Source organism: Hippocampus guttulatus, chromosome 8 (assembly GCF_054856545.1).
Source record: "Hippocampus guttulatus isolate MCC_2025c chromosome 8, RoL_Hgut_1.0, whole genome shotgun sequence".
Classification (NCBI taxonomy): Eukaryota; Metazoa; Chordata; class Actinopteri; order Syngnathiformes; family Syngnathidae; genus Hippocampus; species Hippocampus guttulatus.
In genome coordinates, this window is record NC_141268.1 from 10909015 (window position 1) to 10925938 (window position 16924).

General features: G+C 42.9%; 1 protein-coding gene across 1 annotated transcript in view; it reads right to left on the minus strand.

Annotated features, from left to right (window-relative positions):
* Nucleotides 1-16924, minus strand: part of foxj3 (forkhead box J3) — a 108930-nt gene that overhangs the window by 33717 nt on the left and 58289 nt on the right. The window contains exon 3 of the mRNA XM_086118457.1: nucleotides 1424-1498. Coding sequence (XP_085974583.1) covers nucleotides 1424-1498 — 75 coding nt within the window. The remainder of the gene's footprint in view (nucleotides 1-1423; nucleotides 1499-16924) is intronic.

Below are 16924 nucleotides of genomic sequence, written 5' to 3' on the forward strand. Positions count from 1 at the left end.
CAGAGGCAGACTTCGCCTCTCCTATCTCATCCGAGCAGCAGTTTTCATATTCCTGCCACAGTACAATATTGATGCAACATATCAAGAGCAGCTACCGCCTCTTTGAAGTTGTCTTGTGTACGAGGGGGGAAGGGAGGGGGGGGGGGGGGCTGGGGAAGGGAGTGAGGAAAATTCCAAATTAAACATTAAGGATGCGAGCACGTTGGCCGTGCATCTGGAATGGGATCCATACAGCAATAGATTATTTTGTATTTAGTGGAGCAGCTCCCAGGAGTGTCAATATCAGAGGATTACAGCAAAACACGAAATTAGCATTCAGTCCCCATCCTCTAGTACACAGCCAGGCGTAGCTCTCCATGCACGTGTGTGTGTGTGTGTGTGTGTGTGTGTGTGTGTGTGTGTGTGTGTGTGTGTGTGTGTGTGTGTGTGTGTGTGTGTGTGTGTGTGTGTGTGTGTGTGAAGAGAGGGTAATTATTTGTGCCTGTTTTTTTTTTTCTTTCTCCCCAGCATGTGTAGCAAACGCTCAGATAGCGCCGGGCTGAAATGTAGGTTAGGATTCATACGATTAGACCTACAGCATGCACAATGCGGGACTAAATATAGTGGCTGCACCGTCATGAGCCACCTCAGCGCATGAGGGCTAATTATCAGCTTGATGTCACAAGAGACAGCAACGTAAAGGGGCCGGCAAACCCAACAGTAGGTGGTCCCGCTGAGATTCAAATGTCAAACTAACAGTATCAAGAAAAATGAGTGAAGTAGGAGATTGGTGCTGAATGCTTGGGGGAAAGCAACAATTTTGGAAACGACCTTACTTAAACCCTGTTTTGACTCGGTCTCCACCAGTCTGACTTTTTCTCATCTCACCCTCATCTGCTGTCTGAGCTCGCACAATAATAAAAGAAGAAAACATCTCTCCTTACATATGAAATGCAATCCTGCGGGGGAGAAAGGTTCCTAATAGATTAAGAGTGTGCCATGCATTTCTCTCCTGTCAAGGTTCTGGCAGGGATTCAAAGTTAACATTTTTCCGAAAGAGACAAGTTGTGCAAAAAAAAAACGGTTGACTACTGCCAGCTGTTGATACATATCAAACATGCGCCTTGAGTTGTATTCTTTATTGCATTGTGACACAGGTTATATTTAGTTAGGTTATGTAGATACTTTATTGATCCTCAAGGATATCAACAGCGGGAACAAATAGGTTTTAGCACTACAGATTAGAAAATAAGGTCGAGAGAGAAAGATCTTAATATGAAGAGAGAAACTATTTTGCGAGGAGAGAAGTCGGATGGTTACGAGAACGGAAGCTGTTATATTCCATGGAGAAAGCCTTAATTTTGCAAAAAATAACATTGTCAGAAAAGCATGAACGTACGTTAATGTGTTCATTGGTGCATTAGCTTAAATGTTTCAATCTCACCTTTCCGGGGTCATCTTTAGAGCGAGGCACTTTGAGAAAACACTTGTTCAATGACAGATTGTGCCGTATCGAGTTCTGTGGGGGCAAACACAGAGAGAGACAGGTGGAGAAGGTGAGTAGACATAGAAAAACAGAAAACAAGAAAGAACAAGTTTGCAGTAACACATTGGCTTGTATTTTTGCGGTTTGGACTTAGAAGCTGTCATAGAGAGGTATGCTACCTGCTTTCACTCTTCACATACACATAAGGTCAATGGGTGTGGTGGGATACTTCATGTCTATATTGTTCTACAAATTTTGCGGGCGTCCCCGCACAAACATGCCCATTACCCTTTGAGGGGTCATGGGAGAATCTCGAAACAATAAGAGTTCAGGTGATAATAATAATAATAATAATAGATTTTATTTATAAGCGCCTTTCAAGACACCCAAGGACACTTTACAATAACAAAAAACACAAAACAATACGGGTTGAGCAGCGGCAGCCAAAACGCGCCAGCGTTCACTCAACCCGATGTAATTTATATGGGTGTATTTAGAGTACGGTGGGCACGGTGTTTGCAAGGGAGAGTTTGAAATTCTTGCTAAATGTCTTGGTTCTCACCATGTTTGCACAGTTTTACTCAACCAGTTACAGGATTACTGCGAGACAGGTTATTCTTATTATAATTATAATCAAACAATTATGAGGATATTTTTCGCCGGGTCAAAATTGACCTGGACCATACTACGCATGCATGGAGAATTAAAAGTAAGCATGGGTTAAAGTCTCTCTCAAAAAAGTGGGATCTACTACGATAGCATATCAAGTTCCACATGTGCCAAAACCAGGAGCCTTGAGGAGTCCCACACTGGGATCCTGGCAGGAGCCTGATATTAATTAATGCTCGAGCAGGCCCCTCTGGGGGCAGGAAATAAATTATGCAGATCATCATCCCAAAGTTAACGCATTACACGCTTACAAGCTACTCCACGACGGATAAGAGTGAGCTCCAGTCAGCTGTCTCGTTGGGATGGAGAGGTGGGATGAAGTAGCCACGGGGGCCTTGCAGAGCAACAAAAGCACCCCCCCCCCAAAAAATTAAATAAATAAAACGGCCCTGCACACACCTCCACTCCACTTAGTTGGGAGTGCTATTGACAGATGGCCATGCTTAAAAAACATACGCAGTATTCTCCGCTCGCTTTAACGGACGTGGGAGATGAGTGGAGAGTGACGGCGAGTGAGCCGGAGACCCCCAAGCACACGAGATAGGAGCCGCTTGTTCAACACTAAAGGCAATTATACCACAGGAGGGATGATAATGACAGGCTCGTTGTGTGATGCCGTCAATCGCGCTGCGGTGAAATGCCAATGGAAACCAGAGGATGCTTTCAATGTTACCCGACAGAACATTAAGAGCCTCACAGTCAGTCAATCATCCTCGTGCCTGGAGGGCAAAGCAAAACTGAACCCCGATCTGTCTGTTTTGAGAAGCAGCTACAGAGACGTCGATATGGCTTCTCTTCTGCGAAGGCGGGACAACATGGCTCAAGAGACAGAATTCCAAATTTCTTTCCCCCAGCCACAACGCCGATACAAGGCGCATACAAGGGGGGTCCTCAGTTAACGACAGCGCCAACATATGACGATCCGGGGTGACGGACAGCAGTGAGTTTGCCGGGTGGCATCGGAAGACATGTTCATGCGGCACAAGAAGGCACGATCAGTTAACGCACATACGCTTTTTCATTTGATTCCTTCATATTTATGGCCTGGGAGTGTTTTTCATGCAAATATTCAGCTTCATTCATAACTTTACTATTGCATTAGTGTAGGTTACTGAGGAACAATGTACGTATGGCGATACATAATCAATCAATACGAATACATTACTCCAAAAATAATCGCGGTAAAATTAATAAAAACATTTTTTTTTAATCTAGAACAACACACTTTTTCAATTCAGTTTATTGGTATTTACAGTAGAATATCTCTGCACTGTGTATTTTAAAACATTGATTTTTGCAGTTTTTATGACCTAACTTTTGTGTGATGCATTTTTAATTGATCACTATTGAAGTCCAGTTTTTACTGTCCGACATTTAAGCGCAGCGCTAATGTTCTAACTGTGCATAAAGTTAATGTGATTTAAAATAATATTAAAAGGTCATAATTTTGCAGGCACAACCTCATAAATTAGGGGGGGTCAAACTCATTTTTTGTCATGGACCACGTAGTTACGGTTTCCCTTGGAGGGCCGTTATGAATTTTGGGAAACCATGTAAATGTTTAATCACCTCCACATATTACATATACAGCACACAACAAATTGATGGATAACTAGTTTTAAAATCAGAAGTCAAGAATAACGACTGTTATTGTGGATTACATACGACAATTTGAAATTTTGGTTCAGACTTTAGCAAGCATCATGGAACTTGACATGCTTGATTTGCTTTCGCGGGCCACATAAAATGATGTGGCGGGCCAGATCTGGCCCCTGGGCCTTGACTTTGACACCTGTGTCATAAATTAACATCTGTTCACGCATACCTGCATTATGTTACAAGAAAAAGCTGAGACTAGTAGCAGACATGCAGCAGTGAGGGATTTCTCGACAAACATAGTTGCGCTGAACTAAACATGGCTTCAGAATCAACTCCTCATACCCGATACCTGCAAGGGCAAAGTTAGCCCAGTTCAAGTTCAAAGCTCCAGTGCACTGCATGAATAATACATTCGGTGTGGCGTGCACCATTCGAATAATTCATGCGACGAAACCCATGCAGACCCTTACGTCACAAGATACAAACACAATGACATGCACGAGACGCTCAAGTGTTTCTGCCATCTCTTCTGACCACTTCCTATTCATGCAAGAAAGTTCATCAACAGAGCACAAGACATTACGTCATGTTGGTGGTTACATTTTTTAAATGTTTGACAATAAAGTTGTACTTGACTTAAAAACTTTTGATGAGTCGGATCACTAAAAAGCAGTCAGCAGAGAGTAGAGCATACCATACTTACTATGAGGCTAGTCTTTTTCCTGCCTCACACCTCCTGACTAGGGATGCCGATCATCCATGAGTGTGATCGGCCGATAACTATTATGTGGATTCTGTGTAAAATGTTACATTTTAGAGCTGAAACTACTGATTTTTCTGAAATAATCGATTAATCTGTTGACTTTCTGAGAGAAACAGTTCATAAATTTGTCATTACCTTAACAGAGTAATTAAATAAATAGGGTGATCAATCGGCCTGAAGTTTTTGATCGAGTTCAAGCACTTTTTCACGAATATCAACCAATAATTATCAGCCACGATCGACGCAGCATCGCTACTCCTGACATTTGTTCTTTTTTTAGCCCGCCTAACCGCCGCTTCACTTCTCCCCCCTGCCCCATGTTGTTTAAACTATCATTTTAGAGCATCTTATCATGCGATTGATGTTGTATCCATTGCAGCCTGGTCAACATGGAAGCGGATCACAAATGGAGCGATCCACTTTTCAAGATTTCGTCCTTCTTTCCCTAGCTTGATCGGGGGTTTTGAGATGAGAGAATGTCATTGAATTTTGTGAACTGTGGGCTTGTGAAGTCCTTTGAGACTCTTGCCCAAAATAATACCATATAATAAGAATGATTTTTAACTCAGGCTTGCTCCCACAATTTATAAACATACAGGTATATGAGACCAGTTCAGTGAATACCCCGTGCAACATTATTACCTGCATCTGACATGCATACGTTATGTATTGAATGATACAAAATCTTTTTTTAAATCCGATTACTCCAATAATCAATAGGATCATTGGTAGAATATCCATCCATCCATCCATCCATTTTCCGAACCGCTTGATCCTCACTAGGGTCGCGGGGGGTGCTGGAGCCTATCCCAGCCGTCTTCGGGCAGTAGGCGGGGGACACACTGAACCGGTTGCCAGCCAATCGCAGGGCACACAGAGACGAACAACCATCCACGCCCACACTCACACCTAGGGACAATTTAGAGCGTCCAATCAGCCTGCCATGCATGTTTTTTTTGGAATGTGGGAGGAAACCGGAGCACCCGGAGAAAACCCACGCAGGACCGGGGAGAACATGCAAACTCCACACAGGGAGGCCGGAGCTGGAATCGAACCCGGTACCTCTGCACTGTGAAGCCGACGTGCTAACCACTGGACTACCGGGCCGCCCTTGGTAGAATATTAAATAAATTAAAAAAAGTAGCCAAAGACATTATGTGCATAAATGGTGCGTATGGCATTGACTGTCTCTGGCCTTGATCATGCACAGCGTATGGTGACAAAATGATTTGATGCTCTCGTTTAAGCCAGCATCTCCCACTAGGAAAAGCAGAAAACATCTGCGTGTCAGACCGCACGGGCTGAAAAATTGTGTGCAAACTTGAGCACTAACATTTGTTTTTTACTCTGTGTGTATGTATGTCTTACAAGTGCGTGTACATGTGCCACGTGATACAAGGAGGACAACCCCTGCTAAACTTGTGCAGAAAAGTCCAAGGTACCTTCTGCTAGGTCAAGCAGATGAGGTACGCCACTGATCCAATTATATTCAAAGTTTCTGTTTTAAACAACTCTCTCTGCATGTGTTCTTGCAACATCGCTCTTGCTGTGTCAAGCTGTCTTCTTACACCACTTTACCGCAAACATTTTCAAAAATAGGAAACAGAACAAAGGGGCTACTTGAGAATAGCGCAATTACAACAGAGTGGGGTGAGAGGGGAGAACGGAATGACAGATCAGTGGCGACTCGGAGCGAGCAGAGCAATGACTGGGTGACAACGATGCACCTGAGGAAGGTAGACACAGTGAAAGTCCATTTGCTCGCTTTTCAAAAATGCTTTTCCGCAGTGAGATTACAGTGGAAACTTTGTTTTAGTGGACAGTTGCGACTTCAAACTCCTAATAAAACGCATTTGTTCAAAAACTAGAGCGATACATCAATTTGGAAATATTGTAAATCCAATTAATCTGTCCCAGATGCCCCAAAATAAGAATCAGAATCACTACATTTTTACAATAGTGTGAATGAATATAAATGACTAATGAAATCATCACGTTCACCCCCATTGAAGACGCTTGAGATATGAAAGACGGTGAGGAGAGAGGGAGGAAATGTTATTGAAAGGGCAAGCCCCTCGACTCAGAGTCACTTTCTTTTGTCTTTTTCTTGGTGAATACAGGACCAGCTTGAGAGTCACTGGACTCCTGTCATAAAAAAAAAAAGTCACACATGTTGGCGAGATCTGTCATGGTAGACACTTTCATACTTCGCGACAAGTTCATATTTTTTTTAATTCTATTGTTTTTCTCGCATTCTTTAATAAAGGGCTGACACTATAAATCTTCTTTTGTCCCTGCTCACCCATAGGGTGGGGAATTAAACAACCAAGTTTTATGAGATCCCCTGTTCCATAAAATATGTCAGTGTTTGAGTCGTTCTGCACGACTTATGCTCACTCATATCAAAACCCGCACCACATCAAGTTTCTCCATCAATGACTTTATGAGCAAGGATGGGCGAAGATCCAGAGGCCATTTCAGTAGGTCTAGGTTTAGAACTACCTGGGGAAATGAAGCTCCTGTGGACACTGTGTTAGGTGATGATAAATATTGAAAAAAGCAACGTTACAAATGCGCTATTGAGAAATGCAGTTAAACTCACTACTTTTGATCAAACTCTGCACGTTCGACTGTATAACAATGCATGACTTCATGTTAAGAACAAAAAAAAAGGGGGGGGGGGAAGCGAGGTCGGAGAGTGTTGAGAGCGGTACATAAAGTGAGTCAGACAGTGCTCACTGCAGGGGTCCTGCACAAGTGCCGCCCAGCATCTACCTGCAACCCCCACAGAGCACTTCATATCTGACCTCAGTCTACATGTGTGATGCCTCCTACACACCTAAAAAAAAATGCGCGCACACATCTAGAGAAATGGCAATGATTTAACACACCAGGACAGCAATGGAGGCGTAAGCAGCTCCCCCCTCTCATAACCCCCCCGCCGCCAACCCAACCTCCCCTGCCAAGGAGCGCCGAAGCTCAGCAAGAAGAGTCGCCGAGGGGAAAAAAGTAGGTCAGGCTGACCTCTGCGCTCAGCACGTCAAACATCCCGAGTGAGCCAAAGGGACAGCCCGCGTCAGAACCCGGCTCCTCACAGCTGGGGGATGAACGAGCAACCCCTGGCATGCGGTCAGGCAGCCCGTGGAGAGGATTGGGCACGCTGGGACAGACACATGTAAGCACACATAGCGCTTTTGACATCGGGATGGGCACCGGGGATTGGGGGTGGGCCACGCAACGAGAATAAAACCATGCCCCCCATGCTCTATGTTGAAACTTTATACCTCTGGACATACATTACATGTGTGAGGTCTCTTACAAACCAAAATTCACAGTAAATTCCATAACCAACACCAAGTTAACCCATGACAGCAGAACCTTTAACGTGACCTCAGAAGGGCAATTCACAGATTCGTTTCTAAATCCATTACACTGCACATGATTCAATGTAATTGCTGAAAACATGCAAATATTGAGAACTGTGTAGCACTGAACTGCAGAGATATAGGGTTAATTTTTTCTCCTCCATTTCAGCTTTCCATATCAGTTGAGTTTAAAACGAAGCCCACTGAAGCACAAAGCTTTTATTCTGGTTGTCCTGCCAGCTCAGTACAAAATGGCTACCCGGGGAAAACCCACGCAGGCAAGGTGAGAACATGCAAGTTCCACATAGCAAGGCCGGAGCCAGAATCGAACCCTTCACTGCTACACTGTGAGGCAGATGTCCTAACCAGTCGAGCACTGTGCCGCCCGAGTTGGAGTTTGTATTTTATTTATTGTTTAATTTTGCTGCCAATATTTACCCTTTTACTTCAAATGAATATCAGCTTTGAATATCCAGTGTTGGCCTCCTTGACGACTAATAATCGGTATCGACCCCGAAGAAAAAACATCTGTCTAGTTCTAAGAATAAGGCTAAGTCGACATTTAAGATTGTTAAAATGATATATCCTGCTACTGTTGTTGTTACAATGATTACACCAAAAAAATCCATTATTTATTTATTGATTTATTTTTATAAATAAACAAATCTGACATTGTCCTAGAAAGGCATTGTGATTGAAATCAGAAATTCCACTCTATTGAGTTTACTTGAAGCATTCCAGGGATCAGCTGAGGCTCAATGATGACCTACAGGTGCTCTTTTAAGTGTTTGGATTAAATCCCTGAAAGAGGCTAACTTAAACGCTGCTGGATTTGCTGCCTTTCTGATCAAAGGGCCGAGAGCTGGTGGGAAAAGAAACAGGCAGAGGTGAGCGGTGCCAGAGACAGTGGTGAAACATTACAATGACCGCCAGCACAGCAGCTGCTCATAAAAGGCAAATATGCAGCGTAAACTGATTCCTAAGATCTATTTGCATCCTAAAATAAGAAGAGTAAGTCACGCCATGTGAGTGAGTTATGCTATCTTGGATCATCCAACGACAGTATTGATGTTTGAATTGACCCCCCGCCCCACCCCCCTCAAAAAAAGGAAAAATAAAAAATAAAAAGCACATGCACATGGCTTTCACGGTAAAGGAGATAAACCCTGTGTTTCCTTGTCAAAAATCTTGAATGAAAGCGGAGAAGTCAAACTAGCAAATCCAAAGAAAACATTCTTGCGAGCACCGCCACTTTGGAAGATAGGACCGCAACCTCCAATTGACCTGTCAGCAAATCTGAATGATGGAGGGATATAAAAAAAACATATGGACTCACTGTGGAGATGTTCTGTCAGACAGGCTTAAAAATACCAGTTTGAAAACCAAACAGACACACAGAAAAAAAAAAAAAGAAATCAGGATTGCTGTTTGGCATATCTGGAGTTAACGACTATTGAGGAAGTGTCACGAACGTCCATGTGGACAAAAAAAGGGCTTTGTTTGAAACATGAAGAAATACTGGCAACCTAAGAAGTGAGTGGACCACAAAGCACTTCTCTTTTTTTTCATTCAAGCTCAAGCACATCAATCCAGTCAGTCCACACATAGTGGTTTCTATTTATTTATTTATTTGATAAGTGTTTTTACATTATCCACACCACATTAGCCAGTGCCTACCAAAGCAACAGGTAGTGCTCCAACTACTAACCCCGAGGCCATTTAAGCTAATTCGAAGCACAATTGTAGACAACGCAAGGATCCATTCATGGAGATTCATCCTAAATTGTCTATCTTGAGTATTAAATTGAATCTGAGGGGGGAAAAAAAATCAGAAAAATACAACTCAGGATTTCACCGCATGCATTTGTTGAAATTAGTGGGAGCCCTGCATAAATGTCGAATTATAATACACATTTGGAAGAGGCCTGATTCAAATGTTTCTCTGTACATTACAATGACACAACTGATCACTCAAGAGAAAAAAAAAACTGCAGTGCAAATCCAGCCTTATAGTGTGTGGCCCTTCTGTGACTGGCATCCTGTATTTTCTCTTTGTGCCGTTTGACAAGAAGACACGCTGAGTGAATTTGTGCACTGCGTGACAAATCTAAGAAAGAAGGTCATTAGATTAGAATTGATCATGAAGTGAATACAAATAGCCCACACTGTGACAACATATGAAGACAAAGCACCCCCCCCCCCCCAAAAAAAAAAATAGTTTCCCACAAATGCTGACAACGCAGTTCTGGAAAGTTTTCGCTCTGGCTAGAGTTTTCATTAAAGTCTGTTTTCAGTTACCCAAAATTGAGCTTTTGTTCAACACGTGGCAGAAAGGACAAAATACACACAATATGAACCATGAAGTGTTTGTGTGGTCAGTGCATTTAAATTTGTTGAACCAAGAGAGGGAAGTTATTTTGAAGACACCAGAGTCCATAAAATGAAAGATAGCCTTGGCGGAAATGGGGGCACCGTGTTTTTTGTGCGTGTGTGAAATCAATGGAAACAGACAAAGAAAGTGTAAGTGAACATATAATACTGGAAGTTCCGTTGTTCATAGTGTATGGACCCCGTGGCATGCCCACTAACACAGAATGTACACCTCTGCCTTAGGGGATCCGCACCGAGGCCACGGAATGTAGCACAGTCACTGGCTATTTGTAGGGGATGTGGGAAGAAGGCATGTGGGATGCCACAGCAAGCAAGATTTTTTTTTTTGTGGAAAAAAAGAGAGACTGTTTTAAAACAGGGAGCTTAATTCTCCAGGTATGATCAAAAGAATTAGCACCATCTGAATATGACTGAATTCTGGACCCTTCCTTGATTTTTTTATCCAATAAATTAAAAACATGACAATAATTACAACTGGTCACTTGATTATTTTATTTATTTTTTAAATCAGCTACGACAAAAAAACCTGAGGCCCCAACACAGCGAGCGATGCTGCCTAGTATGACTAAACTGGACCATTTTGAACAAATTACGGTCTGTAACGCAGACTCGCACACCTCGTGCATATCCCAACTCGCTGCAACGGAAAAAAATACGAGCTCATGTGTATTTATCGGTGAACAGTGTTTTGGGGAACTACATACACTGCACTGTACAGTTTTGTTTTGTTTTAATTGAACCACAAACAATACAACGCGCTTCCCAAGGATGCAGTGGATTGCTTTCGCTTCTGCAGCGATATTTGAATTATATAAAGAGAGATCTAGCAAATGTTACTGATGTTGCACATTTTCTGTTTGTGCTGTTTGATAAGGTGAAGACGTAGACTGCTACGTTCACGTGTCATCATCATCATCATCATCAACTCCTATTTTTGAAAGAAGCCAAATGTTCTTATTAACACTTTCCACTGATGTTTCAACTCTCTGTCCTTGCCACTACCATTGGCATGTTAATAAAATATAAAAGCACACACTCCTGTTCCTGGCTGCACTATGAAGACACATGATAAAGCAAGAACACAAAAGGAAAAAAAAATCACCACGTTTTTTTCCCCGGTTCATCTAATGCAGTACACTGAGGTATTATAGTAATTAAAACCCAACAGCCACTTCTGCAAAAGCAGATGACACCGTGGGGAAATTCCTCCAAAGCCAAACCACTCACATCCCCCAACAATGAGCATTTGGTTAAATTAAACCCATTTCTCACTTTGCACCGGTAATGAGGACAATGCATGCAGGACAGAAATTGGCTTCACAGGAGATGACCTATGTTGATTTCTAAGAAGCAAGCTAGCAGCAAAAAGTGGCTTGGAGGCTTTTGAGCAACAGGCTGCGCGAGAAGTAAAAGAATCGAAACCCCGAAGTTTGCTGTGCACAACAGACCGACTTTGCTAGTGCATAACGCCAAAAGTACACACTAATGCGGTTTCATAATAATACGGTCAGATAAGCCTGAACCTCAGATTCAACCAACACTTGTTTATATAAATAAATAATATCCGAGGGTTTAATCCAAGGATTTTGCAACCTTTGGAGCTCAGACAATAGGCAAAGGCAACACAAAACCTGTGCATCTCTCCAGAGGTATATAAGAAGTTTATGAATGCAGCACCAAGGATGTTCTCACTGCAACAGAAGCACCAAGGGTAGAGACCAAATGCTCCCGTATATCAATGTTCCGAACTCAATACAACCCCCCCCCCCACCCTCTGCTTTTTTTATACACCTACTTTGTTGCTTTGAGGCCACTCTTGGAATAGAACTGCGGTACACAAATTCGAGTAGGTTGTTGGGGTTCAGAGGCGAAGTAGACTTCTGCATTATTTGTGAGGTACACTTGAGGCAGCTAGTGTGAAGGCCACATTCAACCAGCAATCCCGCAAATAAAAATAAAATAAAATAAAAAAATCTTGGTATGTAGGTGGTGGTGGGTGTGGGAGATTCCATGAATGCAACACTGAATGGCAGGTCACTCATGAGGCACGGCTTGATCAGACCGCTTCAGAGAGCTGCCTGTCTTCTTCGCCACTCCTTTCTCCTTGGCCGCTATTTGTGTCTGTCCCAATCTGTCTCGCTCACAGTCAAAAGCGCTTTATTCGAGCCCCGGTGATGTCGCACCGGCCCATAATGCAACGTCGAGCACGGGCAAAGAAGCATACTTCCATTAAGTGGATTATTTCAGTGCATCCCTAACCTTCCGGAGGGCCGTCGCTGGCACGGAACCAAGAAGGAATCGGAGAGAAATTACGACGGTCACGAACCTCCTTCAAAATTGGCAGTGATTCACAAGGCCAACTTGTCAATAAAACACGCCTGAGATGGGAACTAAGACCTGGAATTATGCCGTCCCTGGGGGAAAAAATTGCTTTTGATGAACTCTCACAGTTGTGAATCTGCTCTGAGTAATCCAGAAAGTTACGGCTTCCATTTTGTAGCTCCATTTTATGACGATCTGTCCTTGATGTCCTCAGAAAGTGCTTCACGAAACAACAAAGGAAAACATGTTTTACAATCGCCAGAACTGTCCTTCAAAACATTTCCTTCCAATTTAGACCACATCTCCAGCATTCATTCACTCCAAACTCCAGATAAATTGAATAATTTTCTAGTTTATCCAATTTTGACAGATGTTTTTTTTTTAATTGTGCCAGCAAAAGGAGATAGGGGGAGGAGGGAGCTGCATGCACCTTTTAGCGATGTGCTTTATTTATTTAAGTGATTTATTTACATGGCATTATTTTTCATTTTCCCGCACTGTTATGTGCGCAATGATCCAGTGTCTGTTTCACTTGCGAGTTGCACTTTTTTCATTCGACCAATAATTGGTTAAAAGGTATTAATTAAGAATCTTTGACATTTACCTCATAACTTCCCAAATCAAATATAATATAACAGACTGGCGCATAAAGGTCAAGATTAGGTGGCTAAATGAAACTATGACTTATTCATTCATTCAACGAACCACTTATCCTCACGAAGGTCAGAGGCGTGTTGGATTCGAGTCAATTTCTAGGTGTCTTTGTGCAAGAGGCAGGGTACACCCTGAACTGGTCGCCAGCCAATCACAGGGCACAAATAGACAATTAACCATTCACATTCATACCTATGACAATTTAGAGCATGTGTTGATGTGTCAAATTTCAAGTTTCAAATTTGTGACGCTGGGGGTGATTGTTCGCACCTTGCTGCTCATCAAAAAACAAATCATCAAAGGAAGCAATGATTCCATGTCGCTCAAACACAACTGTATAGTTTGGAATAGTAAATCGAAATTTAACAGTAGCTACAAAAATAATAATAATAATAAAATACATACATGAGTAACATTGCATTAAAGTACCAATCACCAGATTGCATAGTGTCTTTAGCTAAAATACTGTGGCTGACACCCGAACAGAAGGGTGTCAACAACTGGCAGGATACAATGGTGAATCTTATTTTAGAATCCATTGCACCTTTGGACAATGGAAGGACATAAAACATGTACCATAGCAAAACTTAATTGCCCTGCTCAGTCTAGAACAGCAGTGTTTCTGGCAGCAGCGAACCTGTGATGACTTGGCATTTTCTCTTTCTGAAACAAGCAGAGGCAGTAGATTTGGGTGTGCAGGAAGACCACAAAGGCATTTCAAGCAGTCCTGTGTGAAATCAGAGCTAATTTGATTACATCGGAAAGGCGTATTTTTGGGGGGGGGGGGGGGGGGGTCTGTTTGGCATCACAAAGTTAAATAATTAATTGCTAAGCTAAAGATACATCACCTGATTACCACCAAGTGCACATACAACTTAAAACAGGCTTTTCATCACTCTCATTATGAGCTATAAAGGTGAAAGCATATGTAAGAGACTGGTGGCTGAACAACAGCCAACATCCGCTCACAGACCTTATTTGGCAAAGTGAACAAACACCATTTCATAATGAGGGCTCATTAACAACAGCTTTTTTTTTTAAAAATCTGCAGACACCAAGGCGAGCAACACTGTAACTTGGCACATTTGGCGTGTTACACAACAACACAGTACCTCTTCCATGCTTTGTTTGTCTTCCTGTGCATAGTTTGTCTTTGAGGGACCTAAAAACACACTGCCAGATTGTCAAAGAGGAAAACAGACTGTGTGGCTGACCATTGAGACAAACCAGGAAAGTGTACAAATCGGCGAGATACGCAAATCGGGCTTTGTGTCAGCTGTGTGGTTCTCTGTAATTTTCTACTGTGTACACATTGCAAAAGCAGCAGCAGCAGCAGCAGCAGCAGCACAAGGCCAGGAAGGATTGGAGGCAACGTAACATCCCACAGTTTATCCTCCATGAAAGCCTTCGCAGGCTCTCAGTTCCACATGAGAGAGCTGATGAAAGCCGTTTGTCAGTTCGCCACTTAATTATCAGCCCGAAGAAGAGGAAGACGAGTCTCCGACGGTGTCCGCTGATGCTGGCCTCTGACAATGGCTCACAGCAGCCTGCTGACGACGACGTGCACTAACAATGAAGAAGCGAGCGCGGCGACTAATGGTGATGGGCCGGTTCCAACTGTCCATTTAGGAGTTTGAATGAATGGCGAAGTGGCAGAGAAAGTCATTGTGGGCCACTTGGCATGCTGCTGTGCTGGGAATATAAAAAAATGCTAAACCGGCACCTTTACATTAAGATGCAGCCTACATTGTTACACATTCTGCATCTAAGTATACGCTTGGACAAAATGAGGATGGTCGGGGCCTGGAATCCAAACTTAAATCTCTGTACTGTGAGGTGAACATGCGAACCAGGCATCCACTGTGCCGCCCCAGATTATGTTCAAAGGATAATTTATCATTTTTGCTGGTTGTGTATTTTTCAATACATTTTATTCATCAGAAATCTCTTTCTACATCTGCCAGTCGTGCACAGTGACAGGCAGAAAAATCATATGTTCTTCCATTGGATGGCAAAAGGTTCAGTCAACCAGTGCATCCAACTGCTGCCATTCATCCAACCACCACCACACACGGCAAATCCACAAAAGAAGGGCAAGCAGCAGTATCTTGCTGGCTGCATAAGTGTAGCGTCAGACTTTTTTTTTTTTTTACTTCCTCAAACTGTCAAACGTGCTCCATTTGATCCTCTACTATGAGCGATATCTGAGGCATACACAACAGTCCATTAGCTGACTTCATAGGGAGCTACTAGACTTGCTGACCCATGAATAATACACGGTGGTGGTCAAAAGAGGCCAGAAACCTCCGTGTGCCCGCCATCCCTCCACGCCGCCACATTAACACACTAATTCGTACGCGAGTAAGTGGTGGGGAGAGGTTGTGGCCCTGCGGCTGCCGCGGGACACGTTGAAGGACTTTGGATTGTCAGCACTGCATGCAAAAATAAATAAATAAAAATATGTGTGGTACATTTACTGAGGAACCAACACAAATGGGGTAGGGACAAAAAAAAAAAGTAACCCAATGCCAGTTTTTGTCGACACTCATCAAAACATGACACAATTTAAAAAGCAACCAAAATACACCTCTGCAGTTCAAATCTTATTCGATGTAAGCTTTGCTCACAACCAATGGATTAGCTCACCGCGTGTGATGTATTAAGTCAACAGAAAAGGTAAGAAATGACTGCATGAAAGAGAGACTCCAATGATGACAATAGAACCGGAAATAGAAAGTGCTGTAATCGCAGTAGTCGAGCAAGAACAACCTGCCCTGGGTGCTCAGTGCAAGGTGGCTAGAGTGATAAAGTTGACACTGCTAAAACTAATAATCCCGCCCCGAAATTTATTTTTTTTAAAAAGAACCAAGCCATCCACTAATACTACAAAGTTAGCTGTGTTGAGTCTTTAAGTGAAATATTTACTGTACCTCTCCCTGAAATTAGCTAGGGTGAAGAAGAAAAACAAGCACCAGTAAAAATAATTTTCAGTTGTGGAGTGAACAGTTCATAGACTATTCTGCGTGTAAGTGGAGCACGGACAATGGACACATCACTGAACACGAATGCGAAACTCACAATAGAGCATGTTAAATACTAAATATAGGTATGTAACATCCATCCTTTAAATCTCTGTAGCACTTGAGCCGGAGTCTATTCCTAACTGTGAAACATGCTCCTTTTATAATCTTGACTTGTTCCTGAATTGAAAAAGAATGATAATCATAACAGGAATCTCAATATTTATGCCTATGAATAATGTATATACCCCGTGACAAAATGTTCAACCTGAATACTAATGTCTACTTTGGACCACGTCGAGACTTATACATAAGTTTCATGCGGTGTTTCAACAGGGCGGAAGACGTGGCATTGATAGATGAGCAATACCGGCTCGGATCTCCGCGTGTCATGTCCGTGGTCGGCATGACCCGCGACTACCTCGGCCCGAAGCGCACTGAACGTGAGCGACAAGAAGCGCGCCTGTCGATACAGGCGCCGGGGAAGGCGGCACTGCCCGTTTTGGCACATCATCCATCACCGGTTCCACTCGGCTGCCGCAGCTGTGCCGCTGTACCACAAGACGCACGCAGACGCTGACCCCACTGAGGACACGCCAGCGGGAGGATCGAATATCAAGGCCCCTACTGCTTCATTTACAAACATACTTTGAAATTTTAACATAAGTGTCAATAA